Raw genomic sequence first — 25,076 nt, forward strand, 5'->3', positions numbered from 1 at the left:
TCAGATATTGCTGTTAATAGTTCAGCCCTATTAGATGCAAATGAATGTCTGTTCAGAATTCAGTTTGCAGGATTCACTAGTCATGGCTAAGTTTTCTTGTTAAGGTCACTTTCTATGATTTTGTAGGAAATAGGTCATGACCAGTGCCACATGAGTCTTGAATTTGCGATGATATGAGAGGTTTTGCACTGAGAAAAATGTCCCAGTGACTTTGACGAAGAACAGCAATAACAGTACTATTCTTTTGATTTTTATTATTTATTTATGTGAGCCTTGGGATTGTATCCAGAAAGAGTTCTTTTCTATGATTCCAACAAGAGTACATAATGATTTAAAGGTGTACATGTCTTTCTGACAGGATTCATCTGACATTTACATCATTTTCATGTAGATTCACTAGTAGACACTAAGATTTTATGATTAGGGTTCCAGGTAATATTTCCAATATATATATGGTGTATTAAATGAGGGTGTACATGTCTGTCTGACAGAGATTGTCTAACCTTGACCTCATTTATGTCAGGTTTTCAGTAATCTCAGAAGCCAATTGAACTAAGTAGTTCATCTGCACTAAGGTTGTGATTTCAAACCCCACATGTGAAAAAGAAAGAATGTAAGGGTTATATATAAAAAAGATGTGGACTGGTATGGTTGCCAATGAGAAAAGTCTCAACAAGATGACACACCAATAGTTTATCTAGCAGCATACGTCATTTTCAGTGATCTTTGATAATGAGCTTAGCCTTACTCTTGTTGAATTTTGAATTTCTTAATTACTTCATCTAAAAATTAAAGTAGACTGTATAGCTAGTTACAACAAGGAGGATTCAGGCTGTTCAGCATTCATTTTAATTTTCTCCCTCAACAAAGCCTATAGACTTATCATTCTAATTATCATGATTATTGTAAATGAATCACTTCATAAAAGCTAAATTTATAAAAATTGAGAATGGAAATGGGGAATATGTCAAAGAGACAACAACCCAACCAAAGAGCAGACAACAGCCAAAGGCCACCAATGGGTGTTCAAGGCAGAAAGAAACATGCACCCGAGGTGGCCCCCATTTGGCCCTAAATATAATTGTGTACTAGTTCAATGAAAATGGATGTCACACAAAACTTCAAAACATATAAATGAAGTGATACGTTTCTATGAATCTCACAGAAACAACATAATAGTATGGGTATTGAATCCCATACTGTAAAAAAACTTGTTATTCATTGTTAAATAATGTCTTATTTTCATTTTAGGCGAGTGAAAATCGTCATGCAATGGCCAAAGCCTTATACTCGAGATCATTTGCCTGGCTTGTAGATGCTATCAATAAATGTACAAATCCAGGGCAACATGAATCAAGATTTTTAGGTGTTTTGGACATATTTGGATTTGAGAACTTTGAGGTATATTTCTTTTTTACAGTTTATAGAAATTAGTAATACATTTTTGTAGATATAAACATTTCATAGATATCAGAAAATGTGGTATGAGTGCCAATGAGACAACTCTCCATCCAAGTCACAATTTGTAAAAGGAAAACCATTATAGGTCAAGTAAAGTCTTCAACATAGCGCATTGGCTCACACTGAACAGCAAGCTATAAAGCCCCCCCCCCCAAACAAATTCATGTACCCTATAGGTTATTATTTAATCTTTTCTTTTGTCATGTTTGTAGGTAAAATTTCCTTGCTATTGAGTATCCAAAATTTGTGTCAAATTCTACTTTCTACAAAAGGGGTTAAAAAACATGTTGAATTATTCATTTTTAAAAAGGACAGGTATTGTTCCCTTAGACCCTAGCATGACAAGATACTGATCATAAGGCATTACACTAGGAGTAGTCTTCAAACTTTTTAAGTACAGAATGAATAGTATCTGGTACATTAAAATTGTAGTACAGTTACGCATAATTTGTTGTGAACACATCAATCAGAGGTTATTAATTAGGTCATAAATTGTCAAGTATATGACATCTTTATTTTAAGGTTACACATTTCAAGTATGTTGTGTAGCATAAAAGGAAAGTGTCCTTAAAAATACTTAGTGATAATTTGCTTACATAGCTGGATTTGCAGTTGTGAGCTTCTGGCTTGACTTTATTCTTTCAAAAAAATATAACTAAAAAACCATAAGGTAAATTGGACCAAAAACTTGGCCATTTTCACTCATTTGTATGTCTCTTGCTACAAAAAAAAATCATCATATTTTTAATGAAATAATTGTTTTTGGAAATCTGATTCATCTATGTTAATTATTTCATCTATCCCAAAATATAATCATAACTTTTTTTTCATGTGATAATTATGAATAATATGACACTTCATTATCCCATATCATCTCGGGAAATCTTACTTTCATTGAACAAAACTTATTTCTGATGAGAATTAAAAGGTTAACAGTCATACATTTTAGAGTTTTTTAACCAGTTCAATTCTTAAAGGGGCACTAGCTGTCAAATTTCTGTTCACCAATTTTTATCAAATTCTCATATTTGATTTATAACAATGTAAAACATTTATCCAAATTATTAAAAGTCTGAAATAAACAATTGACAGGGCAGGGCATGAAAATACATAGTTTCTTTCATGTGTATTTTAGTCTAGACGCCAACTTATTAACTATCCAGTCATCTGATGACCATATAAGCGATGTAAAAATAAATAGATGAGGCAAACTCATGCTGTTGGATTTTTCTTGGTCTATTTAATATGATATTATTGATGAAAAATAAATGTTTATCAATGCTGTTACCTGTATAAGAAAGATTTTTTGTTAACCGAACTAGTCAATCAAATGATTTACCTTTTTTCCACTTTCAATGTTGACATTCTTTTTCTTTAAATAACTTTACACATACAATTCATGTGTTATCCATCTGAAGCTATTGGGTTAAATTGAAGTTCACATTAATACTTGAAATATTGACTTGCAAGTAAATAATTCATAATCAATGTTGTTTAGCTTATTTTGACAAAATAGAACTGTACTGGCTGCTAAAAGTGAATTATTATTGCATTATTTGTATTTTATAAATTAAATGATTGAGCAAAATTAAATAATATTTTATTTTTTAAATATTTCGTAGCTAGTGTTCCTTTAATTTTAAATGCGAAAAAATATGTCCAGAAGTTGGACAGAAAAATGTTTATTTAGTTCATAGTGTGTTGGTTCATAAGATCTTTCCATGTCTGGAATTGGACAATATAGTTGTTATTTTTTGTTGAACACTCTTAGGGAAAAAAACATCGATGAAAACCATGAAAATTTAAACCCTGCAAATAAAAGTATATTCTCAGTGAGTATAAGATACACCTGGAGGGTGTAAGCCCAAACATGCCAAAGGTGACACTTATCTACATCCAAGATATTATTGTCAATGCAGAATGATACTTTATTATAATTTATGAGGGGGGTCTTTCAGCTTTTTGACCATTTGTTATATAAAAACATGATATATGTAGGGTTTCCAATTTCGTTTCAGCAATATTTTGGCATCTATCTTTGCTTTGAAAATTAAATGTAAACAAGATTTGAATGATTGTCTGAAGAGCTTTCCAGGCTCCTTCATTGATGGATTGATTGATGTTTTCTTTAAACCACATCAGTGCAAAATGGCTGGAAAAGTAAAGTCCCCGATATACTGAACTCCGAGGAAAATTCAAAACGGAAAGTCCCTAATCAAATGGCAAAATCAGATGACAAAACACATAAAATGAACGGACAACAACTGTCATATTCCTGACTTGGTACAGGCATTTTCAAATGTAGAAAAATGGTAGATTGAACCTGGTTTTGTAGTGTTAAACATCTTCACTTGTATGACAGTCGCATTAAACTCAATTATAATTAGTACTTGAAGTCAAACCTTTTGTCAAGTCACTCTATTAATAAAAATAACTTTTTAATTATTATAGATTATTTTCTAAGGGCATGGATTATTATTTCAAATATGTCAATGTTTCTTAACTTTGTGACACAGGTTTCCGCCTATATCTTTCCTTTGGATTTTGTTTAAATATTATCAGAGGATGCAGTAACAGGAAAGAACAGATAGAGATTCATTTAGAACTCTCATGTACTTAACTTAGAACAAGAATCACAGCATGACACCAATACAATGTTCTAGTCTGATAAGTTAAAATTTATATCAGTTTTATCAGATGATTGATAAACCAGCAAGGAAACATTTTTATCCATGATATGTATCTGAACAAAATATTTATTCACAGCAAGAAATTCAGCAGTGGTTAGGGGGTATTCACTGTTTAATTGTTTATATTTAATTACTTTAATACTTTATTTATTAAAATATTTACTAATTGCAAAAATTATGTCAGCAGATCTTCTTTGGAAAATGTGTTTTAGTTATCACTCATCAGAAGTAATCTTGAAAATGAAAAGAATTTGCACCAGAGTTTTCCTATCAGATATTTAGCTCATACTTTATCCCTAAAGTATGTTTCTGTCTTTAATTAGTTGACTTTAGTTTACAGGTATCATATATCTTACCTGTATAATTAAAGTAACTGACAGATAACATGTGAAATATAAAAAATAAAAATTCGTTAAAACAATGTTTAAGTTTTAGTAAGTTGTAAGTTTACCAATGTTGACGTAAATCATATCTAGAGGGGATGAATAGAGCCATGGGACATTTTTGTTATTTTCTATTTTTCTTTAATTTTCTGTATTTTTTTTTGTAAGAAACAAAGGTAATTAGACATTAGCATGTAAATAATGCATGTAATTCATCTGTGGTCTGATAAACATATGAAAGAATAATTAACTTGAGATTTCTACGGGGGTCTCATTGGGGGGTTCCGATCCCGGATCCCGCTTACTGGTTTGTCAGATTCCTGTATCCCGCTTACACTATGTACGTAAGCAATTCTCATTTTTAAGTCATTTCCCGGGTCCTGCAAGATCTCATTTCCCATTTATTTTCACGCAACAATAGTTTGACTATCACGTGTCACGCTTACAAAAAATCGACAATCCCGCGTCACGCTTAGAACCCAATGAGACCCACTTCTATATGACTTTCAATAGCAGTTGTTACTTGTTAGTAATTTTATTTGCAAATTACAGCTATATGGGTCATGTTTAAAACACAAAATATAACACAATATATTATCAGTCAAGAATTGTAAGTTTAACCATTACGGTAACCAAAAACAAAGTAATATTAAGTAAGTTATAATGGACATGGACCTCATTTTCAAATCTCTACTAAAGATTGCTTTTAAAAGGCACCAACTGCTGTCAAAAGTTCAGATCCAGGATTTTAGAGCTATTTTTGTTGACAAATGTAAAACCAGGTTTTATAAAGTAACTGATGTCTTAAAGTTGATTGATTCATTGGTGTTAGATGCCACTTTCAGCACTTTACATATAGTGTGCTATTTCTTGACAATCAGTTTTTATTTGGGAAATATATTTAGAACCAAACTATACTGACTATGATTGAATTTTACAGTACCGTATTTATAATGAATATTTCATGACAAAATTTATCTTCTAAAGACAAAGATTATCAGTGTTTTCATATCGCTCTAAACCTGGTTTATACACCTGTCAAATGTACAGTTTGACAAAAAATTCCAAATATGTCAAGTGTTCTTATACATTATAGTACTACAATGTATGTATCACTTTACAAATTTTAAATTATCATAGAATGTTTTTAATGTCTAATTTGCATGTATATTGTCATATTATTCTCATTAAAGGTTATTGAGATTTTATTAAAAACATCAGTCCAAAACTAAACCTTATTTTACCAAGAACTTATTATCACCTCTATTTTAGATAACAGTTAAACAGTAACACATTGTGTTTGGTTTTTTAATAAACATTTTTCATAAATATTAGTTGTATATTTAATATTAATTTAATTTATAGGTTATTGATATGGTGATTAGCAACAAGAGTAAAGTTCTGGCTAATACCTTAGCATATTTATATAGCAGTAATTAAGCAGGTGTACCTTTTATCTCATTACAGATAAACAGTTTTGAACAGCTCTGTATCAACTATACAAACGAGAAGTTGCACAGATTCTTCAATCACTATGTGTTTGCTATAGAACAGGAAATAGTAAGTGAAGAGATAAGGTGTAACTTTCATCTCCTGATAAATGTAAAATACATGTATGTACTGTCAAATAAAAACCACAGGTTGTACAGGGCTGTGGTTTTATGATGTAAATAAATATACCCAAATATACTTTTAAGCCATAGCAGACAAAATTTGTTATCAATAACAATAAAACAATATCTTAGGTGATTTTTTTGGCACACCTGTATTGAAAAAAAGGTGTTTCCTCTTTAAATAATATTAGTTTAGAAATGCACATTTTTTTGGTTGATTTCTTCTATTACTAACAAACTAGAGTATCAAGTAAGAAAAGTAAAAAATTACAAGAATTATTCATGACAAAATATTGATTTTTAGCTTCCTATAAATGTTTAAATGAAAGGTTGAAAAGTTCAAAATCTTAAGCACAGTAGAGTTATTCCTCTTTGAATCATATACTGTAAAACTTGAGCTTCTTTGTTCATTATAACAAAAATTCCTCTCTAATCCTCTCACCATAACTTTCTGTATTATTTGAATACAGACTCAGCTTATTGGGTATAATGCGGGTGGTAAAATTGGCTATATTTTTTTCTATCAAATTTGCAGAATGAAACTTAATCTTTGTAGTTAATAAAACAGTGAACAAAATGGTGAGGGGATTGTTTAAAAAGAGTTTCCTTTTAATGGATTTTACAGCCTTGAAATGAGATTGAATTCGTTAAAATTGTAAATTGTTTAGCTTAAAACAGTCACTTCCTTATGACATGTACTTTCATTTTCTGAAAAAAAAACAATAATTGTTTTGTATCTGGTGAATTAGCAGAAAGCATGACCATATAAGCCTTAAAATATAACCTTCTCCTTTGTATAACTGTTTGACTCAAGACACTTTTCAATAATCACATTCATGATGTCCTCAAATGTTTTAATTTTAGAAAATTTTGTGCAAATAATGTTAAAAAAAATCCCATTTGCCTCCCATTACAAGGAAAAATGGACTTCCCAATATATTATGTTTTAAAGTAATTAATAATAAAATAAATATGAAGTATTCTGAAAACAAAGTCAAGTAAGGGAAAGCAGGTTAATGTTTACAAATAAAAAAGAATACTTGTATCAGTTGTAAAGTAATCGGTTTCCCATACATACATGTTTGCATCCGTCCCTTACAAATTATGTTAGGTCTCTAATTTTCAAACCCCTTAAAGTATAGGACTGAAACTTGGCATTTTTATTCTCAACTACTACTAGGAAAAAGGCTGTACAGTGATAGTCATTGTTAAACATTAGTTTAACTTTAAGTCACCCTTGTGCATACATGTAATTTACAAAAAAACAGTTCCACTCTCCAACTTTCAAACCCTTTTAGTTGGGAAATGAAACTTTGCATGATTATTCACCACTTCTTAAAGGTGTGTGGTAAAATGAAGAAATTTATATAATTAAATCCATGGTCAAAAACCTAATTCAGCTGAGCCAACCCTGTGCATTTGTACAAAAATTGTTTCCTTTGAAATCCCTTGAGGTTTGGTGATGAACTAGTGGTGCATCAGAAAATTCTTCTGTCCATGAGTCTTAGCTATAAATTTGAGAATGGAAATGAGGAATGTGTCAAAGAGACAACAACCCGACCAAATAAAAAACAACAGCAGAAGGTCACCAACAGGTCTTCAATGTAGCGAGATTTTCTTGCACCCGGAGGCGTCCTTCAGCTGGACCTAAAACTAAAACTAAAATTAAAATAATACAAGACTAACAAATTAAAATAATACAAGACTAACAAATTAAAATAATACAAGACTAACAAATTAAAATAATACAAGACTAACAAATTAAAATAATACAAGACTAACAAAGGCCAGAGGCTCCTGACTTGGGACAGGCGCAGAAATGCGGCAGGGTTAAACATGTTTGTGAGATCTCAACCCTCCCCCTATACCTCTAACCAATGTAGAAAAGTAAACGCTTAACAATACGCACATTAAAATTCAGTTCAAGAGAAGTCCTAGTCTGATGTCAGAAGATGTAACCAAAGAAAATAAAAAAAATGACAATAATACATAAATAACAACAGACTACTAGCAGTTAACTGACATGCCAGCTCCAGACTTCAATTAAACTGACTGAAAGATTATGATTTCATCATATGAACATCAGGCACAATCCTTCCCGTTAGGGGTTTAGTATCATACCATCATAACATATATGAGAAGAACATAACCCGTGTCATGCCAACAACTGTTTTTAGAATAAATGTGTTTAGTTCCGATGCATGGACCTTATCAGTGAATCAATATTAACGCCAAAATATGCAATCTTTAATGACTTGACAACAGTATCGTAATTATATCCCTTCTTAATAAGTCTATTCAAAGGTTTTGTAAGTTTCTGAGGTGAATACTGACACCTTTGTGCTTTATAAAGAATATTTCCATAAAAAATTGGATGTGAAATACCTGAACGTATTAGAAGTCAGCATGTTGAGCTATATTTACGAATGATGTCTTTATACCGATGATAAAATTTAGTAAATGTTTTGACTAGTTTGTGATATCGAAAATCCAATGTATAAAACCTTATGTTTATATTGAATAACAATTCTGAGAAAAATGTTCTATCCTCTGTCATTGTATGTTAACTTTTGTTATCATTGTAAGTGAACTTTTGCAAACAAAGACCTCCCTCAAAACTACCGTACAGATTATAACCAAACTTGGCCACAATCAACCTCTGTGTCTCTTGTTTATGTGTTTGAAGATCCTGTCTGCTAACCACTATGACTGTTATGTATACTTAAAATAGTGTCATACCATGCAAGTAAATCTTCCTACTGTCTTTTTTACCAAACTTGTTGCCAAATTCTTATCATTTTTTGTCCTTAATTAATATTTGACAAATTTTGTTTTTTTGCACAAACCATATATATAAGTAAGAGTAAAATTGTACATAGCAAAAAGGATCAACAAAATAAGATCTACAAATAAGTGAAATAGCTGAAATAGAAGTTATTGTCTTTGAACTATGATTTAAACCAATTGTTGTGTTTTCTTGTTGAAAACTTACAAATCAACAAACAAAAGATTTTATTCATGAATTGTATTCTAGTCTGCAATGTTGGAGGATGGCCATTGCTACAGATTTACATAGATCCAGGTGAGCGACATAAGCATTTTAGAACTTCTATTTATAGCTTTCTTTTTATTTACTTAAAGGTTTACTATTTCCTTTTCAGTATAAAGAAGAAGAAATAGAATTTGCACACATCACATTCACTGATAATTCACCATGTCTAGAGCTCATTGAAAAGGTTGGTTTTATTGTATGCAAATTAGCATTCTTACAGAATAAATTGATTTATAAATAGTTATCAAAGGTACCAGGATTATAATTTAGTACGCCAGACGTGCGTTCGTCTAAATAAGACTCAATGTCTTATAAAATGTAGACATTTCTAAATTAAAATAAACTGTTTAAGCCTTATTCCAATTATGTAAGGACCAAATACACATCACTCCTGTTATACATTGTACCAAGATATTTTTGAAATGGACAAAAGAATATACTGAAATTAAGAAAACCTAATTAGGCATAAAAATAGACCCAACATTAAATCAAAGCATATTTTTTTAATGCCCCAGGGCATTATGTTTTTTTTGTCCAGTGCATCTGTTTGTTTGTTTGTCCATCCATTCATCTGTCAGGCTTCCGGTTCCAGTTTTTTGGTTCAACTGTTGGTCAAGGTAGTTTTCGATGAAGTTGAAGTCCAATCAACTCAAAACTAAGTACACATGGTCCCTTTAATATTACATACCTGCCAACTGTCACTGTTTGTGGGGGATTTTCCCCATGGAGGCATCCAAATGGAAATTTTGAAAGAGCAATTTTGTCCACAATTTTAAACAGCAATTAATTTTACAATGGCTATGGGCTTGTAAAAGTATGAAGAAACCAAAACAATATCAAAATATATTTGAAGGCCCCCTTGAAGGTTTTAAAAAGTTGGCAGGTAAGATTTTTATGTATGCATCATATATAACAAATTAAAAGGTATAATTTTTTTTTTACAGTCTCCAAGATGTATCTTAAAAAGTGTAGATGAAGAATGTAGATTTCCTCAGGTAAGAACAAATATTTGGGGTTTTAATACATTAGATGTAAACTGCAATTTGTTGAATGTCTTTTGCCCATCTACATACATATTAGTTTTGTCTTTTTCAGTCAAGAGAAAATATTCCATTTGCCTCCTGTTACACGGGAAAATGGACCGATATATTATGTTTTAAAGCAATTGATAATAATAAAAATATGAATTATTCTGAAGACAAAGTCAACTTAGGGAAAGCGGCTTACCAGGTTAATGTTAACAAAAAAAGAATACTTTTATCAGTTGTAAAGTTATCAATTTCCCATACATATATGTTTGCATCTGTCCCTAACAAATTATGTCTTTTTCAGTTAAGAAAAATATTCAAAGTAAAATATTGATAATTTATTCTAAAGTTTGACTTTGACAAAGAACAAGATTTCATTTATGTTAATTTGCTCCCTACATAATTAAAGAAACATATGCAAGTTATCCCCATCATATATTTATGGGAATTTAAAATACTTAATCATAATATGTATGAAAATCTTAGAAAAGTAACAAATATATGAACATCTAAATCTTAACTGGCCATAATGAGAGCAATTTGGACTCCACAGAAACCCCATGATTTGTTTAAAGAGATTGATGAAAAGACAGGGTTGAAAATCTCCTGTCTTTTGCATAAGTAAAATACTGTTTGTCATTAAAACCCAGAGATGTGTAAAACTGCAGACCTTTAAAAATGAATAAAAGCAATACCTTGCACTAGAATAAAACCAATACCTTGCACTAGAAAAAATAGTAAAAACAATACCTTGCACTACAAAAATGAGTAAAACCAATACCTTGCACTAAGCTGTTACATGCATTATTGTTATTAAGGATGTACTTAGGTGCAGTTAAATGAAAATCAATAAATTAAGAAGTTAAAATTTATACTATAAGCTGGTAGAGCATCAATTAAGGATAAAAATAAGCTAAAAATATTGATAGGTCATGGACCTCCTTTTCGAAATATTTGAGATTTAGAATATGGCGGGAAAAGACTGACTCGGTCTTTTACCTTATATTTGCATTGGTGTTATTGGGTCTCTAAACAAAAGAAAGAAAATTAGGAATCTTCTAAAATTTTGCTAAATGAGCTTTCATAAGGTATTTAATCTTATATGAAAAAATAAATGGGTGTTATGGGGCAAAATATTTTACATTGTGTTGTATGGAAAAACACCAAGGAGTCCGAACATTTGACACACATTTCCAAACCTCACCTAAGTACATCCTTAAGCAAAATTTTAAACCATCTAAAAAGAAAACCAACAGCCTAGTATATTCTTTGACAATTATTACAGAGAGTGACCAACAACAACCACTGGATTGATGGCTCTTTCTTGAGACAGGCATTAAAAAATGTGACTTGATTAAACATGTTTGTGCCCACTGAATCCTTCCTTAATCTGATACAGTGATACAACTGCACAACTTAACAGCAAAAGCACAATCAGTTTTTATAGGGCTTAACTCATTTGATAGGTGCTTTTAAGTATGTACTTGATAGAAAGATTAAAGATATTGGAATATATTCTCTTTTTAGGGTACTGACAAATCGTATATAACAAAACAACATGAAGCTTTTGAGAGCCATCCATGCTACATCAAAGGAGACCGACGGATGTGGGAAATAGAGTTTGGTATACAACATTATGCTGGTGCTGTTACATATAAAGTCAAGGGCTTCCTAGATAAAAACAAAGACACACAACAAGATATGCTGTTTGAAATGATGCATAATTCTGTTAATGTTTTTGTTCAAGATTTAACCAGATTCCAGGTATGAGATTTATTTGTTTATACATTTAAAGTTAAGATACACATGGTGTTGGTAGGTTTATGTAAAATTAAAGTAAATTCAGCTGTTTAGAATTTTGTTTTTGTTTTATGGATATGAATTATTTTTTAGAGTTTTTGAAATTCAAATATTTTAACAATATTTAGTGAGAAACCTAAAAAAAAACAACATTAGGGCCAAGGTATTTGAAGCAGGAATACATAACTAGAAATTCCAAATAAGACTTGAAAATGAAGCAATCTAATAACCACACTCAAACAAAGTTACCTGACTTAAATCTTTTTGTCTACTTTTATAGGATTTACTTGGAGTAAAATTAGAAGATATGGGAGGAAGACAAACTATTTCTAGGACAACCAGTAAGAAACCAACTGTTGGTGATACATTTAAACATCAACTGAATGCTCTTGTTGATATTCTGACCACTACAAATCCTTGGTTAGTAGTTTGTCTCTTATAGTTTCATGCATACACTTTTCTTGAAACATTGAAATTGATATTAGATACTCAAATTATAAAATTTGGGACCTTTAAAATGCACATTTGGTTTATTTGTTTCACCTGCCAGACTGCTAGGGATTACAATTGGGTGTTATACAGGTTTCATTCCTTGTATGCAGATACCTTATGGTATAAAGTTTTGTCTGTCACATGTCCATTGACATTGACCTCAATTTTGTGGTTTAGTGACTGCTTGATTATGAGTAATAGGTTAACTATGTTTGGTAAATGGATTCCTTGCAAGGTCTACCTGGCTGTCACACAGGGTAAACCTGACCTTAACCTCATTTCAGAGATCAGTGATGAAGGTTAAATTTGTGTGGTCAAGTCTGTATCTTAGATTCTATAATCAATAGATATACTGTATATGGTGTACTGTGGATTCATTTATTTTCTTGGGTACCAATTTTCGTGGATTGAGAAAAATTAACTTGTCCGTGGATATTTAATTTTGTGGTTTTGCCAAAATCTGCATACAAGCCTATAGAAAATTCGGTGTTCATTGAACATTTAATTTCGTGGTTCACCTGTTCCCACGAAATTCACAAAAATTGGTATCCAACGAATAATAATGAATCCACAGTATGTACTGATTGTAAGATGTACATTTCCAAGTTGCTTGTTTCATCTAACCTTGACTTCAATTTCATGGTTCATTGGATAATGTGTAGCTTTTGTAGTTTTGTCTATTTCTCAGATACTATAAGCAATAGGGGCACTATATTTTTGTGTATGGAAGAATTTTAAGGTGTACATGTCTGTCTGGGAGGTTTTAGCTGACCAAATCCTAAATGATTTGACTGTTTAATTTGTTACATTACAAGTTGTCTTTCTGACACATTATCTTTATGTGTGGAGTACCTTCCTAGGTGAAATAACTTTTTTTAACCAACAACAGCACACAACAAACAGACAAATTAGAACACATATATATATTTATTCTGCCAGTTTTTGGATGAAACAAGGAAGCATAAGTATTGGACAATCCTGAGAATGTTAGTGTAGATTAAAAAGAAAGATTTTACAGCATACACAAATAAGGATATAACACACAAGACAGTCAAGTGTAAAGATGTTCCATTTGCTAAAAAAATAATAAAAAAAAATGAAAGAATATCTACAAACTTAGAAAATTTATGACAGCAATCATTTTAATTATAAAACGACACATATTTTCATTTCATATCAAAATTATACATTAATTAAATGTTTTATATGAAGGAAATATATCTTGTTTTATTAGGTATGTAAGGTGCCTTAAATCTAACACAGACAAAAAAGCCAATGTATATAATGACAAAGAGGTTCTTACTCAGCTCAGCTATTCTGGAATGTTGGATATTATTAGGATCAAAAGAGAGGTAACTTATACTATAGCTTGAACTTTTCCTTTTGATTCAATTTACCAAAGTCAACCTTTGATATTCAGAATATTACAAATTAAAAACTCTAGTGTATTTAGTATTTTGTATCTCTCATCACTCAACAGTATTGCAATTCAATATAGAGATCATTATATTTGATTTATAATATGATCAAAATACACACATAAATGCTGTAAATCCAGAAATTTTGGTGGTGTTTTTATTATTGCAAATATTGCAACTGGAAAGGAGTAACAAAAAATAAACACTCGCATTTTGAATTTTGATAGCATTATTTTTGCTGCTTTTCCTTAAATTTCAATAACAGTCATGCATTTTTGTACATTGTTCAAGACAAGTGGAAGATGTCATCCAGGGATATTTGAAGTCAAAAGTCAAAAATGAATGATAAGGCCATTGCAAAAAAGAACTAACAATAGTATAATTAACACTACAAAAAACTGAAGATTGAGCAACATTATCCCCACTCAAAAGCCTTAGGTGATCTCACCAGTCTCACTTAATCTTGATTTTGTATGGATTGTTCATTTTCATTTTAGGGATATCCTATCCATGTGCCTCATGAAAACTTTCTAGAGAAATACAAGTGTTTAACACCAAACTTGAGTCCTGGAGATGAACCAAAAACTCTCTCAACAAAAATATTAAACTTATTAGATCTTCCAAAAACAGAATGGCAAGTTGGAAAAAATCAGGTGAGAATACTGTATATTCAAAATCTACATGGTGATGACACCCTTTTAAACAAGTTTTATTTTAGACATAAAAAGAAAAAGATTACAATTTTACTAGAAGGAATGTGCTTTAAAAGTAAAAAATCTAAAGATAGATGCTGATCAAGAACTGTAGTTAATGCAAATAATTAAGTGGAACAAAAGCTTTGTACATAGTCCATTACTGTGACACTTTCTGCTTTTTTTCTAATAACTCCATTAAATTATACTTCTTTTGATCAGTGAAAAAGATTTATACGAATGTGATTAACCACATTATCGATTTTTTTGCTCCATTTATGGGCATTATGTTTTCTGGTCTGTTCGTCCCTCTGTTCTGCTTTATGTTAAAGTTTTTGGTCGAGGTAGTTTTGATGAAGTTGAAGTCCAATCAACTTAAAACTTAGTACACATGTTCCCTATGATATGATCTTTCTAGTTTTAATGCCAAATTAGAGATTTTCCCCCATTTTCACGGTCCACTGAACATAGAAAATGATAGTGCGAATGGGGCAGTCATGTACTTGGGACACATTCTTTTTTTAAATCAGTTCCCAAAAGGAGATAATAATGAAAATTTATAAGTAAGATATACAAGTTTACTTTTTGTTTGTCTTTTTCCTTGTATCAGACATTGTTTATTGTGAATAATTGCAATATACATGGCATCAAATGATGTTTTGTTTTTCTCAGAAATAAAATACAAATTATCCATCATCAAGTTTTAAAGGCAAAATAAAACATGTCAAAATAGAATAATAAAACTATGCACAAAAAAGATGACCCAATGTTTAGTCCAAAAGAATATTTAACAAAGAATAATAAATGTCATGATAAATTAGGGGCAGAACTTTGTCCCAAACCCATGCTACAGAATATTCAGTAGTGCTAAACATAACAAAAGAAAATAAATGTTAAAAGCACAGTGACTTTGATAATAGAATTATATATTATCACACAACAAACCATAATACATAAAGCTAAGTAGCCAATGTTCTATTGTTGTATCAAATGTTTACAAGTAATCAGTCAGTTGTAATGAGAAATGTTTAAAAGGAAACTTTGATTTTCTGTTCTCTGTTGAGACAATAATATGGAATCTTGATGTTTGTAGGAATCAAAGTTATTTTTTATTAGACCTTCTTGTACTATCCTTATATCAATGATGATTTTCAGATTTTCATGAGGAACTCAGTATTTGAACCACTGGAAGAGAGAAGATTTGTTTTCATAACAAAGAAAGCTATACTTATACAGAGGACATGGAAGGGATTTGCTTGTAGACATAGTAAGTCACATAATTTGGTTCTTTAGTGTAAAAGAAAACCCTTTTTTATGCCCCATTTAAGGGGCATTATATTTTCGGTCTGTGTTCTGTTCTTTTGTCTGTCTGTCCTGCTTAAGAAGAGAGTTATTGGTCAAAATAGTTTTTGGTGAAGTTGAAGTCCCATCAACTTGAAACTAAGTACATATGTTCCATATGATACAATCTTTCTAAATTTTTTGCCAAATTAGAGTTTTTACCCCAATCTTACGATTCATTGAACATAGAAATGATAGTAAATCCATCTGGATTTAGTAGAGACTATCTTTCTATGTTTAATTTTTGAATAATTTTATTTGTTTTACTCCAAGTCTTATACAAGTGATAACTGACTTTCTTGTCTGATAATAATTACAGAATATCTAAGGATGAGAGAAGCAGTGATGATATTACAAGCCTACTTCAGAGCCTGCAGATCTAGGTTACTGTTTAAGAGACAGAGAAGATCTGCTGTTGTTATTCAGGTATGTGTTGAAGGCAAAATCTCTAAAGGTTTTAATTTTTCCTAGTTTAAGATAGTAAGTTCTAGATAAATTTGAATGTTTAATACTTTAGATCAGGTTATTAAGTGTATCGAGGAATGTTCAAATTATTGTTTTCAGCCCTTTAGCAGATAAATGAATACATATTATTATTTCTTAAAGTACATATATTTAACCTTAAAATTTCTTTTCATAAGCGTCATGTAAGAGGATTCCTTGCAAGAAAGTTAGCTACTCGAATGAAAGAACAAAAGAGGAAAGAAGAAGAACGAAAACGAAAAGAAGAAATGGAAAGAGAAAAACGAGACAGGGAGAAAGAAGCTGCAGATAATGAAGCTATTGAAAATATGATCAAGTTAGTACTGCATCATCTTTTACTTCATTTGTCATCGAGATCATTCCATGCTTTTATCAGCTTATTCATTTCACATTAATAAAGTATTCATTTAAATTTAAATTCAACTACATTCTGTAATCAGTAGATCCAAATGACATAGAAGTCATTTTTTTTTTCTCTGAAACTTATTATATTTTATAGATTTTAAAATTGTAACATATATATCAAGAAAATTAAGAGTTTATTTTGATGTAAATCACTATATAGTTTCAGTAATATGACCAGATCAGAACTAATCAGACAACTAAAGTATGTTAAAAATGTGTTGTGCTTTCGTGTGATGTTGTGTGTATAACTGAAAGTGTCTTTTTTTATTGTTGTGTTTTTCTAAAAAAAAATTCATTCCTGCTCTTCATGTAAAATGCCTGGTACAGAAAATCTAATACTATCAGTTTTGTAACGTTCAATGGCAGAAGATTCCTTAAGTTGTGAAGCTTTAAAGACATTAACTTATCAACAACTTTTCAAATTAAGCTTCCATCCCATGAACAAAAATGTTTTGTTAGTATTGAAGTCATGATTTACCCAACACAAACAATAAATTGCTGAATTTAGAATTTGCCCTTTTTGATACATGCAATTCTATCAAGTGAACCAACACTTGAAGCGGTGTTTGTGTGGTAGGGTAAAATGTATAATTGTATTTAGTTTCTTTTTTATCATGTTGTAATGTTTTGTGTTTTAGTAATATGAATTAGCTGTCGTTTAAATTATGATTATCTCCCTTTACACATTAATACTAAAACAGGACAAAATACATTTCAAAACAGAGAATAATTTTCAAGTTTCTTATTTATTCAGCTTAATAGCTTTGATAATTTAGAAATATCCTTTATTTTCATGTCATATGTATTTCATAGATATAAGAAGATGTGGTATGAGTGCCGCTGAGGCAACTCTCCATCCAAATAACAATTTGTGAAAGTAAACCCTTATAGGTCAAGGAACTGCCTTCAACACGGAGCCTTGGCTCACACCAAACAACAAGCTATAAAGGGCCCCAAAAATGACTAGTGTTAAACCATTCAATCAGGAAAAGCAACAGTCTAATCTATACATTAAAATGGGGAACACTTATAAACCACATCAACCAACTATAACCACTGAACAACAGGTTCCTGACTTAGGACAGGGGCAAACAAATGGAACCTGTTTCAGGTTAATTGAGATTGATGAGTTATCTTGCATATTAATCTACAAATTCTATAAACTAATCAGTAGGCCCTTCAACAAGATTAGACTCATGATCAACTTCTTATTTTACCAAAAATTATAATTAATCGATTCAAATCTGTTTACAGGAATCCGAGGTATTGTGGTTTGTTCAGATATTTTAAAAATCCTAAAATATTGCATTTATTTTATAGAAATTCTTTGCACGATTATTTTTTAATCTAAAAGTTCATTTCTTTGAAAGATTTTACAGTCATTACAAATTTCATTTTATCTTATCACTTTCACTATCATATCACTTATAACATAATCATAATAATTGAAGATATTCATATGCATAAATGATTAAGTAAACACTTCATAAACATGTACATGTAGTTTCATATTTAAAAGTAGTATAAAAAAGATTATGCATTTCATTTATCATATAGTGTATATACTTATGTGTAAGTCAGAATCTCCAATTAAAATATCTAAGGGTGAAAGGTGAAATCCAGGGTAGGGAACTATGTATTGCCATGCAATACTCTAAGAATGCTTGTTCTATTTGTCTTTTCTGTGGTAATTGTTGATGTCTTTTAAAGGCTTAGATTTCAACTGCCCTATGCAAAAGTCAGAGTTCAATAAAATTCTAGTAATTTCAGGCTAACACATATTACTTATATAGAATCTGACTACAGTATTAAACATGATTGTCTTCTTAATCTATGTACTTTACATCATAAATATATGTATTACACAATCATAGATTACAAATAAATTGATTTCAACCAATCAGACATATTTTATTGCAATCATTCATGGTATTTTTGATTTTAAGATTTTATATATTGAAAACATTGCCAAATCAATAAAGTTTATATTACTTTGAGCAGAATTTAGAGATGACATTACAATAATGAACCTATTCCAAATTTTGGTGAAATCACTGAGCATTGGAAAATTATTTTCACAATTCCAATGTTGATAAGCATTAGCTTTAAGTTTTTCTCTCCAATAAAGATGATGATTATTAGTTTAAATAGATTATGGGGGGGAAACTGACACACAGATATTATGTTGACTATTTCATAAGTCATTACAGATTTTTCAGGAGCTTCTTGATAGATATTTGAACACATAGAACTGCAAGCCTCATTATTGGTTCTTACGGGAATATAATGTATATAACAAAAATATGACTTTGTAGACATAGATAATGCTGACATTTTTTACTCTCTACTGAGCTGGTTTTCAATAACTTGACTTTTGCATCCTCCTGCAAATACTGGTTTTATCAATAATCATTCTTTAGAATCATACTAAAACAAATGTTGATCATACTTATGTATCAATAATTCAGTTCAGAAACACTATATTATTGGAAAATTCTCATTAACAAAATTACTGTAAAAAAATGAAGGGACAAAAAAAGGCTGATTTATATTTATATTATAGTGCATGTAAACTTTGTGTTGCTACATGTTTTTATAAAAAAATCTAATTTAGTTTTCCTTTCAAAGGTCGTGGTTTCTCCCGGCTATCAAAGCTTCCTTTGCCCATAAAAACTGACTGCCACAAAATAGCCTAAAAGTGACGCTTATAACTGACTTTTGAACACCAACAATCAATCAATCAATTCACTCAAGAAAATTGATGACATTATACTTGTAACTTTAAACTGATTGATTCAAAATAGTCAGTTGTACAAAATTTTAGGTTATACTTTCTGAATATTACTGTTCCTGTACACCTGTACATACTAACTCATGCATCTCAGTATTTTAACTGCCATAATATTTTTCCGGCAGATATCAAATTATTCCTACATGGCATTTCCAATTTATTTCTTTAAATGGGAATTTTGATTGGTTAAAAAAAAAAGTTATTTATTTCCTAGGAATATTGAAAAGAGGAGTTTATGCCATATTAGAATGATGTATTTAATAATATTCCATTACAAGCATTCTACATCAATGATTACATTGGGATTTAATGTTTGATTCTAGATAATGGTCACATTTACTATAATGAAATATTTGTTTACTCACAAAATTCTACTGAGTATTTACAATTAGTCTTATTGATCATATACAAATTAATATATAAATTATTTGATGACATATTTTGATAAAGATCCATTATTGTTTATAAATGCCATCACATGGAACAAATTTATGTGGATAAAACATTTATGACGTATTGGAAAATTTTCCATTGATCGGTTTACCCTGATATTACATACTATAAATCTGCAATTTCTTGGATCAACATAAAAAAGCACCTGCCCTGGGCTGTAAATTTTACCCTCAATTGTTCATTCACTTTAACAAATGTACTCTTGATACATGTTCTCAAGACTGCAGAGTTCTTTTGTACTTTCGATACTGTTGCTAGAGTTCACTTGTTCTCTCGACTCTCTAAAGTGCTTTTGTACTCTTGATACTGTAACTGGGGAATGATTTGTGCAAATGTCTGATCACCAGGTGTCACTAGTAGAAGATACGGGAACTTCTTTCCTTTTGAGAACGCTTCAATTCAACCCTAGTGTTTATGAGTTTTGTGTTGCATAATTATCTGTCTTTCTGTGTGGTGTTAAGTTAGCACTTTTATATTTTGTCTTTTGCTGTCTCTCCTATGTTTTACGAGTCTGTCGCTTAGTTAAGTTGGAATTCAAGGATTTTTTGCTTTTGTCTTATGAAACATTTACACATGTGTTTAGAGAAATGTGTTCTTTAAAAATGTTTATGTAGATCTATATTATAAAAGATTTTAAAATGAAGAAAATGTATATTATCAGCTATCTTTTTGTTCTGTTTCTACTGGTAAATATATTAAAAGCACTTATTCGCTAAACATAACCAGTTGATTGATTATATTTAGATATTGCTGTTAAAATTTACAGGTTAACTTGCATGTTGCAATCACTTTATGAGGTATATATTGTAAGTTTCCCCCTTGACATTAAGGCTAACAATTTGATATTGAAAGATAAGGCTAGTATTTATGGGAAAAATCTCAATTATATTATATTTATTTGCCTTTGTGGTACAGGTTATTTTATTTATCACAAGGTAATATTAAGGAATTCTAATTGTTTGTCAGCTTGATATAATTTTAACAGGGATAAAACATCTAGAGTAAGGGGTAGTCAGTTAATTCTTTAAAAAAACTATTTTTACACCCATCTTTGATTTGGCTGCATTCAGATAAAAGAGGGACAAAAGATACCCGAGGGACATCCCAACTCATAAGTCTAAAATAAACTGATGTCATCATGGCTTAAAAAGAAAAAGACATACAATAGTACACAAAACACAACATGCAACAAGAACCCCAACATAAACTGGAGGTGATCTCAGGTGTTCTAGAAGGTTAAGCAGATCTTGCTCCACATGGCACCTGTCATGTTGATCATGTTAGTAAACACCTAGTAATAATTCTAATTTGGTAGGTCACATTTGTAAAAAAAGGAAGAGGATTGTAGTTACAACATAAGGTGCATATCTGCTAGCATCTGTGAAATGGATTTATACCAACTTTTATTATTTAGACATTAGATATTTATGAGGAACTTTGATTTTGTTGCCTTGTTTAAATAACGTACAATTCAGGTCAATATCTCTGTAAACTGATCACTAAGCATGAAATTATGAATAACTTGAAGCAAACTTAAAGATCCTCCTTCATAAAGTGTCAAGCTGATCAGGTTGGGAATTGTAGAATGTACGCTTCATAAAATTTGAATGCTTTCCTACATTCCATCGATAGTCTGATGAGTGTTATTTTTTAAAACCAATTTTGCGCTGTAATTTGTGGCATTGATTAAGTAATGGATCTGTCCCTCCAACAGAATGATTATCCTGGATCAGATAATGGAAATAGATTGTCCATCAAGTACTCTATAATTACATTTCATTCCATCATATCACTTTAACTTGCTACAGTGAGAAGGATAAAATCTATGCACTATATGTTAACAAGTTGTCGGAATCACAGCTTTCAAAGCTTATCTTATTTGGTTACCCTAAGCTTGGCAGTATTGACTTGTAAAAGAAAAACACAGATTTTTTTGTTTTTGAAAAATTTATTATCCCTATCCCAAAAAAGATTGTTGCCAACATGTGGGTTTTAATTTTTTTGGTTTTTAATGTATTAGGGTCTAAATTAGCTTCAGAACCATAGCTAATAAGGCTTTTTTCAATATTATTTTTATAAGTTGAGGATGTCTGCAGATTGTCAAAAAGATTTGAGTAAGACCTATGAGCACAGGCACTTGTCTCAGAAAAAAAATCCTATATACCTTATTATAACACAAGGTACTTAACTTGCATTTTAGAAACATGTTGGGTGGTGACGAAGTTCCGTTATATGCCGCTTTATAGGCTGTCAACCCCACTAAAGCTTGTTATATCGTAAATCTAAATTGATTTATCTATACAATGGTGTATAACATGCCTACATTAGTTGTCGGAATCATCCGTAGCAATCCTACCAAAGTATGTCAATCGTTATAATTTTGCAAACCGCTGAAGAATTGGCAATAAACGGCCGCAGTAAATGATTTATTATAAAAATCGTTTTAAAAAAACCTGTTAGTTTTCGTATGAATAGAACTCATCATACAGTAAGTAAAATTGTATGATATACCGTGAAAAAAATCTAACAAGCGTTGTTTGTGGTATGTCTAATAAGTTACAAATTTTCCCATGACGTCAATGTCTTTCAGACTCTCTCTTGACTTTACGTATGAAATGAAACAAGATCAGATTACTCCGAGAATCATTTAGACTTTCCCATAGAATTGACCAATCGGAAACCGAGATATACAAGGAGCATGACGCGTTTATTGCCAATTCTTCAGCGGTTTGCAAAATTATAACGATTGACATACTTTGGTAGGATTGCTACGGATGATTCCGACAATAAATGTAAGCATGTTATACACCATTGTAAAGATAAATCAATTTAGATTTACGTTAAAATAAGCTTTAGTGGGATTAATAGCCTATAAAGCGGTATATAACGGAACTTCATCACCACCCAACATTTTTCTAAAATGCAAGTTAAGTACCTTGTGTTATAATAAGGTATATAGGAACAAAAATCTGAGACAAGTGCCTGTGCCTATGAGCTACGATTCAGCAGCATATCCAAATCCAAGCAATTACAATCCATCCAGGAGTAAAGTAAGGGCCATGGAAATGTAATCATACTGAATAATACAGTACAGGCCTTTAATGTTTTTGTAAGAAATATTTTTTTACACAACATAACTTTTTTTGGTAAGTTAAGAATATTTCTTTACATTTTCCATCACAGATTGAGTTTTGTGAATTGCCTAATAATTAAAGGATACAGTAAATTCAGAAATTAGAGTAAACTGTTAAACAGGCCATATTTGAATTTAAACCTCCATTCTTTTTAGCTCACCTGGCCCGAAGGGCCAAGTGAGCTTTTCTCATCACTTGGCGTCCGTCGTCTGTCGTCGTTAACTTTTACAAAAATCTTCTCCTCTGAAACTACTGGGCCAAATTAAATCAAACTTGGCCATAATCATCATTGGGGTATCTAGTTTAAAAAATGTGTGGCGTGACCCGCCAAACCAACCAAGATGACTGCCATGGCTAAAAATAGAACATAGGGGTAAAATGCAGTTTTTGGCTTATAACTCAAAAACCAAAGCATTTAGAGCAAATCTGACATGGGGTAAAATTGTTAATCAGGTTAAGATCTATCTGCCCTGAAATTTTCAGATGAATCGGACAACCTGTTGTTGGGTTGCTGCCCCTGAATTCGTAATTTTAAGGAAATTTTGCTGTTTTTGGTTATTATCTTGAATATTATTATAGATAGAGATAAACTGTAAACAGCAATAATGTTCAGCAAAGTAAGATTTACAAATAAGTCAACATGACCAAAATGGTCAGTTGACCCCTTTAGGAGTTATTGCCCTTTAAAGTCAATTTTTAACCATTTTTATACGACCGCAAATTTTAAAAATTTTCGTCGTATATTGCTATCACGTTGGCGTCGTCGTCGTCGTCCTCGTCGTCGTCGTTGTCGTCGTCCGAATACTTTTAGTTTTCGCACTCTAACTTTAGTAAAAGTGAATAGAAATCTATGAAATTTTAACACAAGGTTTATGACCATAAAAGGAAGACTGGTATTGATTTTGGGAGTTTTGGTCCCAACATTTTAGGAATTAGGGGCCAAAAAGGGCCCAAATAAGCATTTCTTGGTTTTCGCACTATAACTTTAGTTTAAGTTAATAGAAATCTATGAAATTTTGACACAAGGTTTATGACCACAAAAGAAAGGTTGGGATTGATTTTGGGAGTTTTGGTTTCAACAGTTTAGGAATTAGGGGCCAAAAAAGGGCCCAAATAAGCATTTTTCTTGGTTTTCGCACCATAGCGTTAGTATAAGTAAATAGAAATCTATGAAATTTAAACACAAGGTTTATGACTATAAAAGGAAGGTTGGTATTGATTTTGGGAGTTTTGGTCCCAACAGTTAAGGAAAAAGGGGCCCAAAGGGTCCAAAATTAAACTTTGTTTGATTTCATCAAAATTGAATAATTGGGGTTCTTTAATATGCAGATTCTAACTGTGTATGTAGATTCTTAATTTTTGGTCCCGTTTTCAAATTGGTCTACATTAAGGTCCAAAGGGTCCAAAATTAAACTTAGTTTGATTTTAACAAAAATTGAAACCTTGGAGTTCTTTGATATGCTGAATCTAAAAATGTACTTAGATTTTTGATTATTGGCCCAGTTTTCAAGTTGGCCCAAATCGAGGTCCAAAATTAAACATTGTTTGATTTCATCAAAAATTGAATAATTAGGGTTCTTTGATATGCCAAATCTAACTGTGTATGTAGATTCTTAATTTTTGGTCCAGTTTTAAAATTGGTCTAAATTAAAGTGCAAAGGGTCCAAAATTAAACTAAGTTTGATTTTAACAAAAATTAAATTCTTGGGCCTCTTTGATATGCTGAATCTAAACATGTACTTAGATTTTTGATTATGGGCCCAGTTTTCAAGTTGGTCCAAATCAGGATCTAAAATTATTATATTAAGTATTGTGCAATAGCAAGTCTTTTCAATTGCAC

The 25,076-nt window shown here is 30.9% G+C and overlaps 1 protein-coding gene across 4 annotated transcripts in view; it reads left to right on the forward strand.

The window, feature by feature from the left end:
- The window catches only part of LOC134712582 (myosin-VIIa-like), a 98,242-nt gene that overhangs the window by 28,399 nt on the left and 44,767 nt on the right, over window positions 1-25,076 (forward strand). For all 4 annotated transcript variants that reach the window (XM_063574290.1, XM_063574292.1, XM_063574291.1 and 1 more), the window contains exons 7-17: window positions 1,252-1,401; window positions 6,002-6,094; window positions 9,309-9,383; window positions 10,144-10,194; window positions 11,755-11,991; window positions 12,308-12,447; window positions 13,754-13,871; window positions 14,435-14,590; window positions 15,785-15,896; window positions 16,290-16,396; window positions 16,612-16,769. In XM_063574290.1, the coding sequence (XP_063430360.1) occupies window positions 1,252-1,401; window positions 6,002-6,094; window positions 9,309-9,383; window positions 10,144-10,194; window positions 11,755-11,991; window positions 12,308-12,447; window positions 13,754-13,871; window positions 14,435-14,590; window positions 15,785-15,896; window positions 16,290-16,396; window positions 16,612-16,769 (1,397 nt within the window). The remainder of the gene's footprint in view (window positions 1-1,251; window positions 1,402-6,001; window positions 6,095-9,308; window positions 9,384-10,143; window positions 10,195-11,754; window positions 11,992-12,307; window positions 12,448-13,753; window positions 13,872-14,434; window positions 14,591-15,784; window positions 15,897-16,289; window positions 16,397-16,611; window positions 16,770-25,076) is intronic.

The sequence above is a fragment of the Mytilus trossulus genome, chromosome 3, assembly GCF_036588685.1.
Source record: "Mytilus trossulus isolate FHL-02 chromosome 3, PNRI_Mtr1.1.1.hap1, whole genome shotgun sequence".
Taxonomy (NCBI): Eukaryota; Metazoa; Mollusca; class Bivalvia; order Mytilida; family Mytilidae; genus Mytilus; species Mytilus trossulus.